This window comes from Zophobas morio, unplaced genomic scaffold (assembly GCF_036711695.1).
Source record: "Zophobas morio isolate AGI-343-1 ecotype UQ-CSIRO unplaced genomic scaffold, CSIRO_AGI_Zmor_V1 ptg000016l, whole genome shotgun sequence".
In the NCBI taxonomy this organism is placed as follows: domain Eukaryota; kingdom Metazoa; phylum Arthropoda; class Insecta; order Coleoptera; family Tenebrionidae; genus Zophobas; species Zophobas morio.
In genome coordinates, this window is record NW_026972121.1 from 1,565,616 (window position 1) to 1,587,177 (window position 21,562).

At 29.4% G+C, this 21,562-nt stretch overlaps 1 protein-coding gene across 2 annotated transcripts; it reads right to left on the reverse strand.

The window, feature by feature from the left end:
- Window positions 1–1,858: 1,858 nt before the first annotated feature.
- On the reverse strand, window positions 1,859–18,961 carry LOC135129523 (F-box/LRR-repeat protein 6). Of its 2 annotated transcripts, XM_064056686.1 has the most exons (11): window positions 18,807–18,961; window positions 18,373–18,477; window positions 17,768–18,075; window positions 10,171–10,693; window positions 9,964–10,121; window positions 9,736–9,905; window positions 9,561–9,686; window positions 9,339–9,506; window positions 9,063–9,282; window positions 3,260–3,419; window positions 1,859–3,186 (listed from the first exon to the last, which is right to left on the reverse strand). In XM_064056686.1, the coding sequence occupies exons 3-11, from the start codon at window positions 17,988–17,990 to the stop codon at window positions 2,943–2,945; spliced, it is 1,992 nt and encodes a 663-aa protein (XP_063912756.1). In that variant the 5' UTR covers window positions 17,991–18,075; window positions 18,373–18,477; window positions 18,807–18,961; the 3' UTR covers window positions 1,859–2,942. The 2 variants fall into 2 exon arrangements, with proteins under 2 accessions (XP_063912756.1, XP_063912757.1); XM_064056687.1 differs by lacking the exon at window positions 18,373–18,477.
- Between the last annotated feature and the right edge of the window lie 2,601 nt (window positions 18,962–21,562).

A 21,562-nucleotide genomic window follows, 5' to 3' on the forward strand; every position in this document is an offset into this window, starting at 1 on the left:
GAAGAAAAAAAAATGAAAAAATTTAAAAAAGTTACAAATTTAAACAATAAGCTGAAAAATAAAAAAATTGAAGAGTTTAAAAATTGAAGAAACGAAAAGTAAAGTCAAAAAATACAAATTCCAAATTGAAATCTTTACAAAATTCAAATCGAAAAATTGAAGAAATTACTAAAAAATCGAAAAGTTGATGGAACGAAAATTCAAAAATCTAAAATTTGGAAAAACAAAAAATTAAAAAGAAAAAAAATGAAATTGAAATCTTGAAAAAATGCAAATCGAAAAATTGAAAACTGGAAAGAAAGCAAATAAGAAAATTGAAGAACTAAAACTGAGGTAGGTCGAAAAATTGAAAAATCTAAAATTTGAACAAACAAAAAATTAAAAATCAATAAATTTTAAATTGGAATCTTAAAAAAATGCAAATCGAAAAATTGAAAAACCAAAAAATTCAAAAGTTGAAAAATTTTAACGTTAAATTAAATAGAAGATCAAAAAATATGAAAAAAATTAAAAAAGTGCAAATTTAAACAATAAGCTGAAAAATCAAAAATTCGCAGAGTTTAAAGATTGAAGAAACGAAAAGTAAATAAGTCAAAAAATAAAAATTCAAAATTGAAATCTTGACAAAATTCGAATCGAAAAATTGAAGAAATAACTGAAAAATCGAAAAGTTGATGGAACGAAAATTCAAAAATCTAAAATTTGAAAAAACAAAAAGTAAAAAATAAATAATTTGAAATTGAAATCTTGAAAAAATGCAAATCGAAAAATTGAAGAACTAAAACTGAAGTAGGTCGAAAAATTGAAAAATCTGAAATTTGAACAAACAAAAAATTAAAAATCAATAAATTTTAAATTGGAATCTTAAAAAAATGCAAATCGAAAAATTGAAATACCAAAAAATTCAAAAGTTGAAAAATTTTAACGTTAAAATAAATAGAAGATCAAAAAAATATGAAAAAGGGAAGCTGTCGGTGACACAAGCCGTACCAAATGGTAAATTTTGATTTTACAATTAAGCTCCGCCCCTCGCTCCGACAACGAATGAAAAATTCATGACATTTGAGGTTGGTGCGGGCGGGTAAGGCTTTTTTTCTTGACATACGTAGTTTTCTTTCAACAACATGATACTTAAAACATGTTTCACGTGGTCGATTCTTGTGGAGAAATAAGCATTTTGTAATTAAGCTCCGCCCCCCGGCTCACGACGAATAAAAAAAGTCACAATTTAGACGAGGGAGGGTGGGCGGGCTTTGTGTTTTGCTTTTTTTTGTTAATATATGTACGTAGTTTTCTCATCATGACAAGAAAAAAAAAATGCATAAAAATGGTACATTTTTTGAGAAATTAAATCAAAATACTAAAATTTCAAAAACCAAAAACTTGAAAAATCGAAGGATTGAAATATCGAGAAATCGAAAGAATCAAAATTTAAATTAAAATATCGAGAAATCGAAGAATTAAAAAATTTTAAAATGGAGAAATTGAAGTATCGAAAAATTGAAAATTCTAAAATAGAGAAGTCGAATAATAGACGGACCGAGAAATCGAAACATCAAAAAATTGAAAAATCCAAAGTTAAAAAAGTCGAAAAACTGAAAAAGCCAATTTAAAATGTAGAAAAATTGAAAAATCGAGAAATTCAAAAATGAAAGGGTCTAGAAATCTAAGTAGCCCAAACGAAAAATTAAAAATGAATTGAACAATTGAAATCTCGATTGATACAACTGCGGCTAGATTCATAACCTCGTGGACTCGCAATTCTTACAGGTTTAGTAGTATTTCAGTAGAATCGACCCTAGGGGGCGCAGCGGACGCCCGATTTTAGCTACCCATGGTGGTAAAGTGCGTAATAATGTTGTAAAAATAACGAAACCTTTTTATTGTTACAAAACAGTTAACATAATTAGAAATACAATATAAGTTTTGATCTAATATAGACATACACATTAGGTACACAATCTATGATAATAAAATACAGTTCACTAAAAACGATCCCAACAAAAGTCGCACAGAGGTTTTATTTCGCCTAAGTAACACACACAATGTGCGTTCGTAACAACTTAAACAAACAGAAAAAAAAAAGGGAAAAAAAATGGTGCATATAAGTCGGTGTATTTAGTTCCGCCAAGTTGTACACTTTGATTGGTGTTCAATGATTTACGTATAGACAGGAAAAGTGGCTTCGACAGTTGGTATTCAGCGATGAATACCAACTGTGGAATCAAATACTTTACTAATGTAATAAAAAAGTGCAACTAAAACAAACTATCACAACAATACTCACCTGCCGGATTTAGAATCTCGTCGACAGGGGAACAACAACAAATAAAAACGGCCAACTGGTTTCTCCTCTAATATTTTTTCTTAAATCCTTTACATAGACAATAATTTAGCCCTAACAAGGAATTTTAATAAAATACTTTGTACACTCGATAACCTGTATTAAATTAGTAAAGTATTCATCTAAATTATTCAAAATAAGATATCCAACTTGAAAATATCCAGACAATTATCGTACATTTTTATACAATGTATATATAATAAATATTTATAAATTTTATATTAAAGTATTCTATTTTAGACCGAACTGTGATCAAATCAGAGTCGTCATATATGGCTTTTGTCAAACAAAAGACGCCGTCAAATCACTTGTTTTATTGCTTGCTTACACAGCCGGCCTCATTTGAGTCGACCCTCTCCCATTTCCGAGATTCTGGTTTGAGTGTGGATTGAACTGTTTCGTTTGTCATCGTCAGGAACTGCCCGTGGAAATCGCAACTATTGGTCCCTTTAAATGCTTGTGAATGAGAGAGCCGCAACTTGCAAACAAACCCACGCTGTACTTGTAAAAAAGACACCGAACTACTTTAATTGACAGCTACTTTTTAGATCATTTGATCACACTTCGTACTTTACTCTTTAAAAAGCACAATAACAAACTATTCAACAGCTGCGATAGGATGAGCTGGCGACTGTTCGTTCTCCGACTCGCTGACGTCGTTCTTTGGCCTATTTTGCAAACTCTGTTTGAGTTCCTGGACAGCATCCCCTGTATATAACCTCTTTATTCCCCTGGGTAGTGCCCGGCACGATTGCAAATTAATGGAATGCAAATTAGGGCAATTCATCAAAACGGCTTTGACGGGCTCTAAACTCACCGAGGACCCACACAGGTTCACGATCCTGCAAAATCAGGCCGTGATTCGGTTGCTCTGAGGCGGAACTTCGACGGGATTTGCGTTTTTGGATTACTCACCTCAGTTTCGACTCGAAACCCTTTTCGGCCAAAGCCGTGACGGCGGCGTCGAGAGATGACGTGGCGGTGGACCAAGCCAAGTCCACCTCCAGTAAACTGTGGCTCCACTTTTGTACGATCAACTCCAGGCCGGAGTTTTGGGTTCGCGTTATGTAACAGGCTGGAAAAAGTAAGGCGGCCTAAATAATGGGTTGATTTATGTTGGTTAAAATGAAAAACCCTAGTGGGTTACGTCACATAGATGTCGCCAGTTGACGCATAATGGACAACAATTATAATTATAATTATAAATAATGTCAAGTTCCATCACAAAGTTAATTAAACGACGTAAATTACCGGATTTGCGGAAACTTCACTTGCCTCTATCCTCTGAATGCCAATTTAAATGCACCACAAAATTTGATGACGTCATCTCAAAATTTCACAAAAAAAAAAAAATTGATAAATTCGATTTTTTTATTTTTTGATGTTTAATTCGATTTGCATCTTTTTCAATGTCAAATTCTTTTATTTTTAATTTTTTAATTTGCTTGATTTTAGTTTTCAATTTCAAATTGTTCGATTTTGAATTTTTGGATTTTTTGTTTTTCGTTTCATCACTTTTTCAATGTTTCAATTTTTGGCTCATCTAGTTTTACGTTTTTAAAATTTTTCGTTTCTTCACCTTTTCGCTTTTCCAGTTGTTTGTTGCCTTAATTATTCGATTTGAATTTTTCCGAGATTTCAATTTGGAATTCTTGTATTTTTCATCGTTTTAATTTTTTGACACACTTTTTGTTTCTTCAGTTTTTAAATTCTTCAAATATTTTATTTTTCATTTTTCGTTTCTTCAGCTTTTCGATTTTTCAATTTTTTGATCTTCTAGTTCTTTATTTCTTCAATTTTTCTAATTTTTACGGTTAAATTTTTCAGCTTTTGAATTTTTTGATTTTTAAATATGTCGTTTCTTCATTTTTTGGATTTTTTATTTTTCGTTTCTTCACTTTTTCGAGCATCTAGTTTATTTCTTCAATTTTTCAAATTGCAATTCTTCTCATTTTCTAGCTCTAACTTTCTAACTTTCGTTTTTTAGATTTGTTTCTTCAATTTGTCGATTTCAATTTTGCCAAGATTTCAATTTGGAATTTTTATATTTTTCGACCTTTCAATTTTTTGACTTATTTACTTTTCGTTTCTTCAATTTTTAAATTCTTCAAAATATTCATTTTCCAGTTTTTTTTTAAATTTGAAATTTTTCTACTTTTTTTTGTAAGCATATCGTTTCAATTTTTGGATTTTTTCAATTTTCGTTGCATCAACTGCTCGATTTTTCAGTTGTTTCTTCAATTTTTCGAATTCAATTTGGAATTTTTATATTCTTCAACCTTTCAATTTTTTTACTCATTTACTTTTCGTTTTTTCAATTTTTAAATTCTTCAAATTTTTTATTTCAGTTTTTGTTTAAATCTGCAATTTTTTTCTAGTTTTCAATTTAAAATTTTTTCATTTTTCGTTTCTCCAGTTTTTCATTTTTTCAATATTGTGATCATCTAGTTCTTTGTTTCTTCAATTTTTCAAATTTTCACGTTAAAATTTTACAGCTTTTGAATTGTTTGGTTTATCAACTTTTCGATTTTTCAGTTGTTTCTTCAATATTTCGATTTGAATTTTTTGACTCATTTACTTTTCGTTTCTTCAATTTTTATGTTCTTCAAATTTTTGATTTTTCAGTTTTTTGTTTGAATTTGCAATTTTTTCTAGCTTTCAATTTAAAATTTTTTTCACTTTTCATTTCTCCAGGTTTTGGATTTTTCGACCTCTCAGTTTCTGATTTATTCAATTTTTTGATTTGTTTTCTTTCCAGTTTTCAATTTCAAATTTTTCGATCTTTCGAGTTTAGAATTTTTGGATTTTTTAGTTTTCGTTTCTTCACTTTTTCGATCTTCTAGTTTTTTGTTTCTTCAATTTTTCAAATGTCCAAAAACTTTTCGTTTTTTAAATTTATTTCTTCAATTTGGAATTTATATATTTTTCAACCTTTTAATTTTTTGACTCATTTACTTTTCGTTTCTTCAATTTTTAAATTCTTCAAATTTTTGACTAGTCAGTTTTTTGTTTAAATTTGCAATTTTTTTCTAGTTTTTAATTTAGAATGTTTTCATTTTTAGATTTATCAATTTTTGATATTCTAGTTCTTTATTTCTTCAATTTTTCACATTTTGAATTTTTTGGTTTTTCAATTTTTCGATTTGCATTTTTTGAAGATTTCAGTTTAACTTTTTTTTAATTTATTCATATTTTAGATTTTTCAATGTTTTTACCTCTGTTTCAACTCTTCGATTTTTTGATTAGCTTCTTTCCAATTTTCAATTTTTGGTTTTTTATTTTTCGTTTCTTCACTTTTTAGATTTTTCAGTTTTTCAAATTTTCAGGTTAAAATCTCAGCTTTTGAATTTTTTGGTTCTTCAATTGTTTGATTTACATTTTTTAAGATTTCAGTTTAAAATTTATTGATTTTTAATTTTTTGTTTGTTCAAATTTTATATTTTTCAATTTTTCGACCGACCTCAGTTTCAGCTCTTCAGTTTTTTGATTTGCTTTCTTTCCAGATTTCAATTTCAAATTTTTCGATATTTCAAGTTTTGAATTTTTGGGTATTTAATTTTCGTTTTTTCACTTTTTCGATATTCTAGTTTTCCATTTATCGGTTTGAACTTTTCCAAGATTTCAATTTAGAATTTTTAAATTTTTCAACATTTTAATTTTTTGACTTATTTACTTTTCGTCTCTTCAAAATTTTCATTTTCCAGCTTTTTTTAATTTAGAAATTTTTCCATTTGCAATTTTTCAGCTTTTTCGATTTTTAAATATTTCGTTTCTTCAATTTTTGGATTTTTCAATTTTTCGATTTACACTTTTTCAAGATTCCAATTTGAAATTTTTAATTTTTTGTTTCTTTAAATTTTTGATTTTTCAATTCTCATTTCATCAACTTTTCGATTTTTCAGTTGTTTCTTCAATATTTCGATTCGAATTCTTTCAAAAAGATTTCAATTTGGAATTTTTATATTTTTCAACCTTGTAATTTTTCAACTCATTCACTTTTAATTTTTTCAATTTTGAAATTCAACTTTTTTTATTTTTCAGTTTTTTGTTTAAGTTTGCAATTTTTTCTAGTTTTCAATCGAAAATTTTTGCATTTTTTGTTTCTCCAGTTTTTCGATTTTTCAATTTTTCGACCTCTCAGTTTCCGATTTCTTTAATTTTTTGATTTGTTTTCCTTCCTGTTTTCAATTTAAAATTTTTCGATCTTGCAAGTTTTGAATTTTTGGATTTTTTATTTTTCGTTTCTTCACTTTTTCGATCTTCTAGTTTTTTGTGTTTTTGAATAAACAAAAGTGAAGAACACTTTTGTTTATTCAATTTTTCAAATTGCAATTTTTTTAATGTCCAATGTGGAAACTTTTCGTTTTTTAAATTTATTTCTTCAATTTGGAATTTATATATTTTTCAACCTATTAATTTTTTACTCATTTACTTTCCGTTTCTTCAATTTTTAAATTCTTCAAATTTTTGACTTTTCAGTTTTTGTTTAAATCTGCAATTTTTTTCTAGTTTTTAATTTTTTTTTTATTTCTTCAATTTGTCGATTTGAATTTTTCCAAGATTTCAATTTAGAATTTTTATATTTTTCAACCTTTTAATTTTTTGACTCATTTACTTTTCGTTTCTTCAATTTTTAAATTCTTCAAAATTTTCATTTTCCATTTTTTTTAAATTTGCAATTTTTTTTAATTGCAATTTTTCAGCTTTTGAATTTTTTGGCTTTTAAATATGTATTTTGTTTCTTCAATTTTTGGACATTTCAATTTTGCGATTTGCATTTTTTCAAGATTTCAATTTTAAATTAATTTTTAATTTTTTGTTTCTTCAAATTTTAGATTTTTCAATTTTCGTTTCATCAATTTTTCGATTGTTCAGTTGTTTCTTCAGTTTTTGGATTTGAATTTTTTCAAGATTTCAATTAGGAATTTTTATATTTTTCAACCTTTGAATTTTTTGACTTAATTACTTTTCGTTCTTTCAATTTTGAAATTCAATTTTCTCATTTTTCAGCTTTGCAATTTTTTCTAGTGTTTAATTTTTCATTTTTCGTTTCTTCAGTTTTTCGATTTTTCAATTTTGTGATCTTCTAGTTCTTTATTTCTCCAATTTTTCAAATTTTCAAGTTAAAATTTTTCAGTTTTTGAAATTTTTGGTTCTTCAATTGTTTGATTTGCATTTTTTTAAGATTACAATTTAAAATTTATTGATTTTTAATTTTTTGTTTTCTCAAATTTTAGATTTTTCAATTTTTCGACCTTCTGCTTTCCTTCCAGTTTTCAATTTAAAATTTTTTGATATTTCAAGTTTTGAATTTTTGGATTTTTTATTTTTCGTTTCTTCACTTTTTCGATCTTGTGGTTTTTGTTTCTTCAATTTTTCGATTTGAATTTTTTGACTTATTTATTTTTGGTTTCTTCAATTTTTAAATTCTTCAAAATTTTCATTTTCCCGTTTTTCGATGTTTCAATTTTTTTGATTTTCAAAATTTTTTGTCTATTCAATTTTTCTATTTGCATTTTTCGAAGTTTTCGATTTGAAAATTTAATATTTTTCAACTTTTGAATTTTTTAACTTATTTATTTTTCGTTTCTTCAATTTTTCGAGCATTCATTGAAATTTTCGATTTTTCAATTTTTTAATTGTGTGATTTTTATTATTACTTTTTTCAAATTTAAAATTTTTCAATTTATTAATCTCTTAAGTTTTCACTTAAATTTTCGACTTTTGAATTTTTCGATTATTCATTTTTCGAGTTTTAAATTTTTCATTTCTTGCATTTTTAGATAACAATTTATCCATTTTCAAATTTACGTTTTAATTTTTCGTTTTCGATTTTTCAATTTCTAGATTTTTACGATTTTCTGATTTGCAATTTTTCGATTTTTCAATTTTTTGGTTCTACAATTTTCCGACTTGCAGCATTGAAAATTCAAACCTTGAAAAATAAAAATAATTGAAATTGAAATGTTGAAAAATGGAAGAAACAAAAGACAATCAAACAGTTCAAGGAGTGAAAAACTGAGAAATTTTAATTGAAAATTAGAAAAATCACAATTTGAAAAATTGAAGAACATAAAACTAGAAGAAAGAAAACTCAAAAAACTGACGAAACGAAAAATTAAAAAATTAAAAACAAAACTTGGAAAATAAAAAAATGTAAATCAAAACTAGAAGAACTAGCAGATTCAAGAAAAACCCAAAAAATTGAAAATTTCAAGAATTTTAAAACTACAGAAACGACAAGGCAAAAAATTTTAAACTAAATTAAAGATTGAAATTGAAATCTTGAAAAAATTGATGAAATGAAAAATTTAAAATCGAAAACTAGAAAAAATTCAAATAAACAAATTGAAGAAAGCGGAAACTGAGGTCGAAAAATTAAAAATCTAAAATCTGAAAAAACGAAAAAATAAAAATCAACAATCGAAAAATTGAAGAAATGAAATACATATTAAAAAGTAAATACTGTTTAAATTTTTCTTAACCACATGCTCTTGCACTTGTGGTTTATGAATCCGTCTTGAGTTTTTACTCAGATTTTTGGAAAAAAAAAACCAGAATCGTGAATCGTTAATTAAAATATATAAGTTTCGCTTATTTTTCCGAACATAAGCAAAGTTTTTAATAAATTTTGAATTTGGCGCCACAATCGTGACGTCAGCGCCACAATTTATCTACTCCAAACACTCTGATCGACGTACGTCTAGAAGGAACTCACCACTCAAAAAGAGATGTTCCAGGTCCCAAGCTGGCACTTTAACCAATCCAGAATCGGTCAGCCGGATACATCCCCTAACATCTAATAAACGAAGTTTTGTACTATTTTTTAGGATCCTTTCAATTCCGTCGTCGTCCACGGACCTGGAAGTGGTCGTCTGATCCTCTTCCAATCCCGCCAGAGACAATTCTTCCAAAAGAGGGAAACCAGGGGAGGCCACCTACGTTTATTAAAAAAACAAAAAAAAATGCACACTCCAACCGAGCACCACCCTACCTGTTCCGTTAAACTAGCAGGAGCCAACCAAATCTGACTATTAGTAATGCGCAACACCCGCAATTTCGGACAACCGATTTGTAGCTTCTCGACATGAAGCAGAGCGCTGTTGTGAGCAAACGTTCGAATATTCGAAATGTCCAAAAGCTGAAGATTCGGACAGTTTGTCTATAACAAAAAAAACTTGTAATTACTCTGTCGCAACGACATTGCGTTCCTTACAGCAATTGACGCCATGATCTGTGTAAAACCCGCCATTTTGTTGTGAGCTAGAACCAAGTGAGTTAAGCGGCTGCTCATGGTCTGCCCCAGAGCCACCAATGGTTGCGAATTAATTGCCGAAGTAGACTGAAACAAGCTATAAAAACCTCGTCTTAAACCAGTCGTCGCCACCTACGTTAATTGACGACAAATCCAATCTCTCCAACTTCTTGCTTTCCGTTGTCAGATATTTCAAATTGTCGGCGTTCAGTCCCTTCCAGCCGCTCAGATTGATGCCTTGTAGGTTAGGACAGTGCGCGCAGAGAGCCTCAATTGCGATTTGTATATCACGAACCTTCCATTCACCTGTTCACGATTCATTGCACACGTGTTTGCTAAAGTGGCGCAGTCGCCAGCAACTTACCTAAATTTAAATCCTGACAACACGCCAGCCGGTTGTAGATGAGCCAGTGCAACTGCAAGTCCGTCCTGAACGGCTCCTTGACGTAGTTCAAGTCGACCTTATTCCACAGCGACGGAGTCAAAGCCACGTTCCGCCACAACTTACACACCCTACACAATCTGCAACCTCAACCGTGAGCTCGTACCTTACAAACCATCAGACTCGTACCTCACTAAATTCGGTAAGCACCCGTCCTGAACGCACACGTTCTGAAAAATTTTGTACAAAATATGCTCAGGGATATGTTCGCCCCACACGCTCTGCTCCTGAGGTTCCTGATCCTGAGTACTTGTCACCACGTCATTGTCGCTGCTCGCTCTACTCTTCTTAACGTTGTTGTATTCGTAGTCGCTCACGTCCGTGTCGGACGTGGCTTTCTGTTTTTTCCGTCGACCGCTTTTCTTTTTATTTGGTTGGAGCTGGACTTGCGCCGTGAGGTTGCTCTTCTTAATTCGGATCTTGATGGTGTTCTTGTCGCCGCTTATCTGACTGTGGTACATGGCGACCAGAGCCTTGCGAGGCCTGCCTCGACCTACTCCGGTGCCCAGTTTCTTTCGGCTGCTCTTGACCTTGTGGTTCTTGATGCTGCCGTTGTTGTAGTCGACGATGGACGAGTTCGACACCTGGTAGTCGGACTTCATGGCGGCGGAAGGGGTGTGGGAGGGTGAAGGATCACCGGAAGATACGGCTCCTGGGCGGGGCGGAAAAAATTAGTCATCGGTTTTGAGGTTATGGAAGTATGACGGCTTAAAATTAATTCCATAGCTGACTAAACGACATTTTTTTTTTTCAATCATAAAACACTGTTTTAGGACATGAATGAGTGAGCTAAAATATCTTATGAAAGGTGTATATTTTACAATTTTTTCTACTTCGCTCTTTTTTCTCCATTTTTAAACTCTTGATTTAAAACTGAAAAACCAAAAACCGTGAAACTCAAAAATCAGAAATTCTGAAAGTTCAACGAATCTAAAAATTGAGAAACGAAAAATAATCAAAATTAGAAAAATTGCAATTTGAACAATTAAAGAAAAAAATACAAAAATTTAAACTTGAAATCTCGAAAAATTGAAGAAATAAAAAATGGAAAACCAAACAAAAAACGGAAGAAACGAAAAGTAAACAGATCAAAAAATTATTGAAGAAACAAAAAACTGGAAGATCGAACATTTAAAAGTAGAAGAAACACAAAATTGAAAATCAAAAATTCAAAACTTGAATGAAAAATTGAAGAAATAAAAACCTGAATGTGTAAAAAATTGTAAAATCTAAAATTGACAAACGAAAAACCAAAAAATTTTATACTAAAAACTGAAAACCCAGGCAATTTGCAAATCGAAACAAAAACTAAAAAATCGGAATTTTGAAAAATTTAAAAACTGAAGAAACGAAAAGTAAATACATCAATAAATTCAAATGTTGAAAAACCAAAAAAATTTAAATTGAAACCTTGAAAAATTTCAGATCGAAAAAACAAAAAAAAATCAGAAAATTCAAAACTTGAAAAACTGAAAAATTTTAACTTGAAAACAAGAAAAATTGCAATTTGAAAAAAAGAAGAAACACAAAACTAGAAGATCGAAAAACTAAAGAAAAGAAAAATTTTTAAATCCAAAAATTTAAACGTGAAAATTCGAAAAACTAAAGAAACAAAAGCCTGAAAATTTAAAAAATGGATAACCGGAAAACCAAAAAAAATCTTAATCGAAAAAACTGTAAAATCGAAATTTTGAACAATTTAAATACTGAGGAAATTCAATTAAATAAATCAAAAAATTCAAAGGTCGAAAAATCAAACATTTTTAGATTGAAATCTTGAAATTGCAAAATCTAAAACTGAATGTTTAAAAAAATTGAAAAATATAAAATTTGAGAAACGAAAAACCAAAAAATTTTATACTGAAAACGTAGAAAATTTGCAAATCGAAACAAAAACTGTAAAATCGAAATTTTGAACAATTTAAATACTGAAGAATTGAAATTAAATAAATCAAAAAATTCAAAGGTCGAAAAATCAAAAATTTTTAAACTTCAAATTGAAAAATGGAAGAAACAAAAAACTGAAACATCGAAAATTTGAAAAATCGAAAACTGAAGAAACGAAAATTTTCACAAATCCAAAAATTTTAACTTGAAGAAATAAAAATATGAAAATTTAAAAAATCGAAAAATCTAAAATTTGAGAAACGAAAAACCAAAAAATGTTATACTGAAAACCCAGAAAAAAAAATCCAAACAAAAACTGAAAAATCGGAATTTTGAAGAATTTAAAAACTGAAGAAACGAAAAATAAATACATCAATAAATTCAAATGTTGAAAAAGCAAAAAAATTTAAATTGAAACCTTGAAAAACTTCAGATCGAAAAATTGAAGAAATAAAAAAACTGGAAGATCGAAAATTTGAAAAATTTAAAAGTAGAAAAAACAGAAAATTGAAAATTCTAAAAACTGAAGAAACCTAAAATTTTAAAAATCCAAAAATTTACACTTGAAAACTCGAAAAATGGAAGAAACAGGAGCCTGAAAGATTAAAAAAATGAGAAACGAAAAACCAAAAATTTTAAATTGAAAAGCAGAGAAATTCCAAATCAAAATAAAAAACTGTAAAAGTAAATAAATAAAAAAATCAAAGATTGAAGAATCAAAAAAATTTAAATTGAAATCTTGAAAAATTGCAAATCGACAATTGGAAGAAACAAAAAACTTGAAGATGGAAAAATTCAAAAATTGAAGAAAAGAAAAATAATGAAAATTAGAAAAATTGCAATTTGAAAAATTAAAGAAAATATACAAAAATTGAAACTTGAAAACTCGAAAAATTGAAGAAATAAAAATGAAAGCTTATAAAATGTAAAACCAAACAAAAACTGAAGAAACGAAAAGTAAATACATCAATAAATTCGAAGATTGAAAAATCAAGATTTAAAATTGAAATCTTGAAAAATTTCAGATCGAAAATTTGTTGAAGAAACAAAAAACTGGAAGATCGAACATTTAAAAGTGGAAGAAACACAAAATTGAAAAACAGAAAATTCAAAACTTGAAAAAAAAAAACTAGAAGATCGAAAAACTAAAGAAAATTCAAAAATTTAAACTTGAAAATTCGAAAAATGGAAGAAACAAAAGCCTGAAAGCCTAAAAAATGGGGACACGAAAAACCAAAAAAAATCCAAATCGAAAAAACTGTAAATTCGAAATTTTGAAGAATTTAAATACGGAAGAAATAAAATTAAATAAATAAAAAAATTCAAAGGTCAAATAGAAGAAATCAAAAACTAGTACATCGAAGAATTGAAAAATCGAAAACTGAAGAAACGAAAATTTTCAAAAATCCAAAAATTTAAGCTTGAAAACTTGAAGAAATAAACACCTGAAAGTTTAAAAATTGAAAAATCTAAAATTTGAGGAACGAAAATCCAAAAAATTTTATACTGAAAACCCAGAAAATTTGCAAATAGAAACAAAAAATGAAAAATCGGAATTTTGCAGAATTTAAAAACTGAAGAAACGAAAAGTAAATACATCAATAAATTCAAATGTTGAAAAACCAAAAAAATTTGAATTGAAACCTTGAAAAATTTCAGATCAAAAAATAATCAGAAAATTCATAACTTGAAAAACTGAAAAATTTTAACTTGAAAACCAGAAAAATTGCAATTTGAAAAAAAGAAGAAACAAAAAAATTGAAGCTCGAAAAACTAAAGAAAAGACAAATTTTTAAATCCAAAAATTTAAACTTGAAAATTCGAAAAACTGAAGAAACAAAAGCCTGAAAGTTTAAAAAAATGAAGAAACGAAAAACCAAAAAAAAATCCACATCGAAAAAACTATAAAATCGAAATTCTGAACAATTTAAATACTGAAGAAATGAAATTAAATAAATCAAAAAATTCAAAGGTCGAAAAATCAATAATTTTAAAACTGAAATCTTGAAATTGCAAATCGAAGAATGGAAGAAACAAAAAACTGGAACATCGAAAAATTTGAAAAATCGAAAACTGAAGAAACGAAAATTTTCAAAAATCCAAAAATTTAAACTTGAAAACTCGAAAAATTGAAGAAATAAAAAAACATGAACGCTTACAAAATTGAAAAATCTAAAATTTGAGAAACGAAAAACCAAAAAATTTTATACTGAAACCCAGAAAATTTGCAAATCGAAATAAAAACTGAAAAATCGGAATTTTGAAGAATTTAAAAACTGAAGAAACGAAAAGTAAATACATCAATAAATTCAAATGTTGAAAAACCAAAAAAATTTAAATTGAAACCTTGAAAAAATTCAGATCGAAAAATTGAAGAAACAAAAAACTGGAAGATCGAAAATTTGAAAAATTGAAAGGTACAAAAAACAAAAATAAATAAAAATCAGAAAATTCAAAACTTGAAAAACTGAAAAATTTTAAATTGAAAACCAGAAAAATTGCAATTTGAAAAAAAGAAGAAACAAAAACTAGAAGATCGAAAAACTAAAGAAAAGAAAATTTTTTAAATCCAAAAATTTAAATTTGAAAATTCGAAAAACTGAAGAAACAAAAGCCTGAAAGTTTAAAAAATGGAGAAACGAAAAACCAAAAAAAAAATCCAAATCTAAAAAACTGTAAAATCGAAATTTTGAACAATTTAAATACTAGAGAAATGAAATTAAATAAATTAAAAAACTCAAAGGTCGAAAAATAAAAAAAAATTAAATTGCAAATCGAAAAATGGAAGAAACAAACAACTCGAACATCGAAAAATTGAAAAATCGAGAACTGAAAAAACGAAATATGTATTTTCAAAAATCCAAAAATTTAAACTTGAAAACTCGAAAAATTGAAGAAATAAAAACCTAAATGTTTAAAGAAATTGAAAATTCTAAAATTTGGGAAACGAAAAACCAAAAAATTTTATACTGAAAATCCAGACAATTTGCAAATCGAAACAAAAACTGAAAAATCGGAATTTTGAAGAATTTAAAAACTGAAGAAACGAAAAGTAAATAAGACAAATTTTTAAATCCAAAAATTTAAACTTGAAAATTCGAAAAACTGAAGAAACAAAAGCCTGAAAGTTTAAATGGATGAACAAAAAACCAAAAAAAATCCAAATCGAAAAAACTGTAAAATCGAAATTTTGAACAATTTAATTACTGAAGAAATCAAATGAAATAAATCAAAAAATTCAAAGGTCGAAAAATCAAAAATTTTTTAATTGAAATCTTGAAATTGCAAACCGAAAAATGGAAGAAACAAAAAACTGGAACATCGAAAAATTAAAAAATCGAAAACTGAAGAAACGAAAATTTTCAAAAATCCAAAAATTTAAACTTGAAAAATTGAAGAAATAAAAACCTGAAACTTAAATCTAAAAAAGGAATAAAAAACTGGAAGATCGAAAATTTGAAAAATTGAAAGGTCGAAAACCAAAAAAAAACTGAAATATTTTAACTTGAAACCTAGAAAAAGAAACAAAATAACTAAAAAAATTGAAAATTCGAAAAACTGAAACGAAAAATTTTTAAAATCCAAAAATTTTCACTTGAAAACTCGAAGAATGGAAAAAACAGAAGCCTGAAAGTTTAAAAAATTGAGAAAAGAAAAACAAAAATTTTAAATTGAAAAGCAAAGAAATTCCAAATCAAAATCAAAAACTGTAAAATCGAAATTTCGAAGAATTTAAATATTGAAGAAATGGAAAGTAACTAAATTAAAATCAAAGGTTGAAAAATCAAAAAATTTTAAATTGAAATCTTGAAAAATTGCAAATCGGAAAATGGAGGTAACAAAAAACTGGAAGATGGAAAAATTCAAAAGCTGAAGAAACGAAAAACTTAAAAATCAAAATATTCAATTAAAGAACTGAAAAAAAATTAACTCGAAAATTAGAAAAATTGAACAAACAAAAATCTAAAAGATCTAAAAGTTGAAAAATCGACAAATTGATGAAACAAAAGCGTGAAAGTTTAAAAAATTGAGAAGCGAAAAACCAAGAAATTCCAAATCGAAATAAAAAACTAGAAGACGGAAATTTTGAAGAATTTAAATATTGAGGAAACAAAAATTAAATAAATCAAAAAATTCAAAATTTGAAAAATAAAATTTGAAATAGAATTCTTGAAAAATTGTAAACTAAAAAATGGAAGAAACAAAAAACTGGAAGACCGAGAAATTGAAAAGTTGAAGAAACGAAAAATTTAAAAAGTAAAAAATTCAAAAGTTAAAAAACTAAAAAATTGAAGCAACAAAAAATTTAATAATCCAAAAATTTAAAAGTTCAAAAATCGAGAAATTGTAAATTCGACAAGTTGAAGAAAGCAGAAATTAAGGGTTCGGAAAATTGAAAAATCTAAAATTTAACTGGGAAAACTCGAAAAAGTGAAACAAAAACTTGAAAGCTTCAAAAATTGAAAAATCTAAAAGTTGAGATACGAAAACTAAAAAAAAAAATTAAATTGAAAACTAGAACATTTTCAAAATGAAACAAAAACCGAAAAATCGAATTTTGAAAATGAAATAAACAAAAAGAATTAAAGAATTTTAAATTGAAATCTTGAAAACTACAAATCGAAAAATTGAAGAAACAAAAAACTGGAAGTTCGAAAGATGAAGAAACGAAAATCTTCAAAATCAAAAGATTCAAAAATTGAGAAAGTGAAAAATTTTAACTTGAAAATTAGTAAAATCGATTTGCAGAATCAAAAAAACTAGAAGATCGAAAAATTGAAAAATCGAAAAACTGAAGAAACGAAAAATACAAAGCCAAAAATATAAACTTGAAACCTCGAAAAATTCAGAAACGAAAAACCAAAAAGTTTTGAAAAATGAAGACCAAAAAAATTGAAATTGAAATCTCGACAAATTGTAAATCGAAAAACTGAGGAAACAAAAAACTGAAAGATCGAAAAATTGAAAAGTTGAAAAACAAAAATTTAAAAAACCAAAAAAGGTTCAAAAATAAAAAAAATGAAATTAAAAATCAGAAAACTGAAAATCAAACAAGTTGAAGAAAACGGAAACTAAGAAATCGATCAAAATCGCAATTTTGAGGAATTTAGACACTGAAAAACGAAATTAAATAAATTAAAAAATTCAAAGATTAAAAATTGAAAAATTGAAGAAACAAAAAACTGGAAGTTCGAAAAATGAAGAAACGAAAATCTGAAAAAACCAAAAAACGATAAAAACTGAAGAAACGAACGTAAATAAATCAAAAACGATTGAAAAAAGGAAAAATTAAAAAATTTAAAAGCTCAAAAATCGAAAAATTTGAACCTGAAAACTAAAAAAAATGCAAACCAAAATATTAATTTCATTTGTTAGGTATTTAACGGTGACATTTGTAATGGTTACTAACATTGAAAACATAAATTACACCAGTTTTATTAACACAATTAAGCCCGATTAGCACGGTTATGCATACATTTTTTTCTTATTTCCCCATTTTTAAATAAAAACGGCAACTTTTAAAATTTTGGGGAATTTTGACGTAGTTGGTACGACAAATGTCAGCTACTTTACAAAATTTTCACCTATCATTGTCAAAGGGTTAAATTTAAATTGGTCTCCATTTAGCTCGGTACTACAAAAATATAAAAGTCAAGAACAACCATTACACTAATTGCAACCGTTGTTGGTGAACATTCAATGTCAAGTAGAACAATTATTAGATAAACCTGACATACTTTAACAAATTATAGTCGTTCCAATTCTGTTATCAATACACCGTATCGCGCTCCGATCAGACAAAGAATCCCCGAAAAAATAAAAAAATCCGCATCCATACCCTGATCTTGCTGGCCAGGCTGAGACGTGACGTCACCGATGACCGAGTCGATGGTGAAGTTCTTCGTTGGACAAACATTATTGTTCGGCAAATGTTCATAAACATCACCGTTTGTTTCCATCAAATCTCCACTGGACCGTTCATTTTCATTTTTCGAGATCGTTGTGCAGCTCGCTGCGAATATCTCGGTTGGCATGTCGTTGAAACAATTGGCGCCCGACATGGCAATGTCTTACATTTTTTCTTGGTTTCGTCGAAATGGTAGCGTAATCGTATTACGTCGGCAGCCACATCGCTAATCAAATAAGCTGGAATGTAAAAGAATGTTTGAAATTGACGTCTGAGTTTAGGGTTTTTTAATTTCGCCAACTGCTCCAACAAGTCGCCACGATCTCAAAAATAAGCGTTATCGGACCGAACAGTCAAAATAAAAGACCACGCGACCTCGTTCTTGACATATAGACAGATGCTTGCGTCAGTCGCCATGGCAACCGTGCGTCGATACGTCATTCGCCCCACACAAAGCCATCCCATTTTTCAGAGTCCGACCCTGCCTTCGACCGACTTTTTGCCCGCTTGATTAAATATTTTGGTTGGAAAATTACCTGCTGAATCAAAACTGCGACTCCTTGCACCGGCGCTTCAGATAGAAAGTTTCCTGCAGGCCATCAAGCGACTTTTTCGTCCCGAAGACGCAAAACGGGGCAAATCTGCGGAAAAACGGCACTTTAGTGGGGAAAAGTCGCCCGAATTCGGATTTTCCGCGGCTGCGGAAAATCGGCCGAGTTTGAATTCGGCGGCAAATTTCGTATGTACGTCCCGCTCGTAAACAATCACAAATGACAGGAGAGAACATCGGAATTCTGTGGCGTTTATTCGGGCGACGTTTCGATTGCGGCGAAACCTGAGGATGTGCGGCGACTGCACGCGAATGCTGGTCCGTTGTCACTCAATGGGGGCCGCGGAGCCACTTTTTTCGCACCGCCAACGGATCGGTGTCGAGTTGCGGCGTTTGCGATTTTCGGGACATGAGACTTACCGCAAACTCTTGGTGGTGATGGAGGGAATGTTCACCACTCACAATCACATTATTATTTCTTTGAGGAAATCACTATTTTGGAAAACTTGGCCACTTTCTGATTCAGTGTTGTTGACCTTGTTACTCAAGCTGCAAACATTTTTCTGGGGAAAGGTGGCGCTGGTATTGATGTTATGCTGTTACAGGATGTGCGCCGGAGCGACATCTAACGGCGGAAATGAGTTTCGCGGTGTAGCAGTCTGTATTACCGGCCTAACGCAATCCATCTTGAATAAAAATGTTGGTGTTATTATTATTTCCGCCATTTAACTGTCATTTAACAAAAAAAACTATTATTTTTTAATTTAACTTACCTTCCTCTGGGTATATTTTCTTAAAAAAAGCCCTTTTTGATTTAATTTATGAAAAAGCGGGTCATTTGTTTTAGATCTTTTTGGAACAATTTCCGTTTAAAATTTTACTTAAGAACTCTAAAAGTCTAGAGTGTTAATTGCTTTTAACTGACCTAAAAATACCTGTCAGCAGCCTGGTTAGCTAAAAAACTTAGTCTATGAACTGGGTATCTTCTGAAACCTAAAAATTTGGAACCTGGGCTCCATGTGATTTAGGGACCCGAGAAATTTATGCTCATGAAATTCCAGGTGATTCAAGTTTGCAAATCTCACAAAACTGAAAAATTTGAAACCTAGGCTTTGGAATGCCTAGAAAGAGAAGGAACCTCATGATGTAACTTACGCAAACTATCTCAGAATTCTTCTTTCAATACTGAGAATTGTGGACCCAAATTTACAAGATTTTAGATCAGAAAGATTCACAAAACCCAGGTAACTTGAGAAACATTGGAAACCTTGGAAACCTTCACGATTTAACCTACCAAAAGCCTAAGAGAACGAGAGAGTTGAACTTCAACGAAGCTGAAACCTAATGAGTATAGTTTTCCCAGGAAACCTAAAAATTTGAGAGATGTTTCCCAAGTTTAGGCAAGGGAATACAGAAATCTCTGGAAAACTTGGGCACCTAAAGTTTAGAGAGTCGGAAGTTTTACGAAGCTGAAAAAGTGAGCTTTGGAAGGTCCGTGAACTTGGATATCTTCCGAAGCCCAAAATTGTTAGGTTTAGAAACCTGAGAAATTTAAGCCCAGAAGTTCCAGATGATTTTTAGTTCGCAAATTTCATAATTAGGAGGGTTGGAATATTCATGAAGCTGAAAATTTTTAAGAAACTTGAGATGTTTAGTTTTCCCAGAAAAACTAAGAATCTGGGAGAAGTTTGCCAGGTTTGGCCCCAAGGAGGATAGAATTTTTGAAATAGTTGATATTCAAAATTCTGAGAGTTGGAATTCTTAAGAAGCTGAAAAACTGAGCTTTGGAAAGTCCACGAACTTGGATATCTTCCGAAGCCTAAAATTTTTAAGTTTTCGAAAAAGCTTGAAACCTAGGCGCCATATGGTTTAGAAACCTGAGAAATTTAAGCTCAAGAAGTTCCAGATGATTTTAAGTTCGCAAATTTCATAAAGTTTAAAAATTTGAAAGTTAGGCTTCGGATTGCTTAGAAAGAGAACCTTAAGGAACCTGACCATATGAACTTCCGCAAACTATTTAAGAATCCGTCTTTTAAAATTACAGAATTTTGGACCCAAATTTACAAGTTAAGTCAGAAAAATTCGCAAACTCCTGGAAACCCGAGGAACTTTGGAAATCTTGGATCCTGGATGGCGTAGCAACCTGACAAACCTAAAACTTCTAAATTCAGAGAGTTGGAATATCCACTAAGCTGAAGACCTTTGGTAAAACTGAGAGTTTTAGTTTTTCCAGAAAATATGACAAACCTGAGAGAAGTTCGCCAGGTTTAGGCCCAGGGAGTACAGAAATCTCAGAAAAAATTGGATATACAAAGTTTGATAGTCGGAAGTTTTACGAAGTCGAAAAACTGAGTTTTGGAAGGTCCATGAACTTGGACATCTTCCGAAGCCTAAAATTGTTAGGTGTAAAAACCTGAGAAATTTAAGCCCAGAAGTTCCAGATGATTTTTAGTTCGCAAATTTCATAGTTGAAAAATTTGAAAATTGGGCTTCCGTTTGCTTAGAAAAAGAACCTTAAGGAACCTGACGTTCTCAACTTCCTCAAATTACCGAAGAATCCGTCTTTCAAAAATACAGAATTTTGAGCCCAAATTTACAAAATTTTCAAACCTCAGGAAACCTGAGAAACCTTGGAAATCTTCACGATTTAACTTCCCGGAAGCCTAAGAGTACGAGAGGGTTGAACCCCGGATGGCCTAGTAACCTGACAAACCAAAAATTTCTAAATTAAGAGGGTTGGAATATTCATGAAGCTGAAAATTTTTAAGTAAAACTCAATTTTTCGACTTCGTAAAGTTTCCGACTATCGAACTTTGAATATTCTATTTTTTCTGACATTACTGTACTCCCTGGGCCTAAACCTGGCGAACTTCTCTCAGGTTCTCATATTTTCTGGGAAAACTAAAACTCTCAGGTTTACCAAAAGTCTATAGCTTCGTGGATATTCCAACCCTCTGAATTTAGAAGTTTTAGGTTTGTCAGGTTGTTATGCCATCGGGCATCCAACTTTCTCATACTCTTAGGTTTTTGGGAAGTTAAATCGTGAAGATTTCCAAGGTTCTTAGGTTTCCTTAGGTTTGTAAATTTTTGGGAGCTAAAATCTTGTAAATTTGGGTCCAAAATTTTGTAGCTTTCAAAGAAGTATTCTTAGATAGTTTGCGAAAGCTCAGGTCGTC

What these genes read in the sequence shown, in the direction of transcription:
- LOC135129523 (XM_064056687.1), bottom strand. Translation starts at nt 17,990, where the DNA reads ATGTCGGGCGCCAATTGTTTCAACGACATGCCAACCGAGATATTCGCA. An exon ending in CTGCTAGTTTAACGGAACAG is followed by an intron (nt 9,283 to 9,338) that starts GTAGGGTGGTGC and finishes TAATAAACGTAG; the next exon opens with GTGGCCTCCCCTGGTTTCCC. An exon ending in GGAACATCTCTTTTTGAGTG is followed by an intron (nt 3,420 to 9,062) that starts GTGAGTTCCTTC and finishes TACTTTTTCCAG; the next exon opens with CCTGTTACATAACGCGAACC.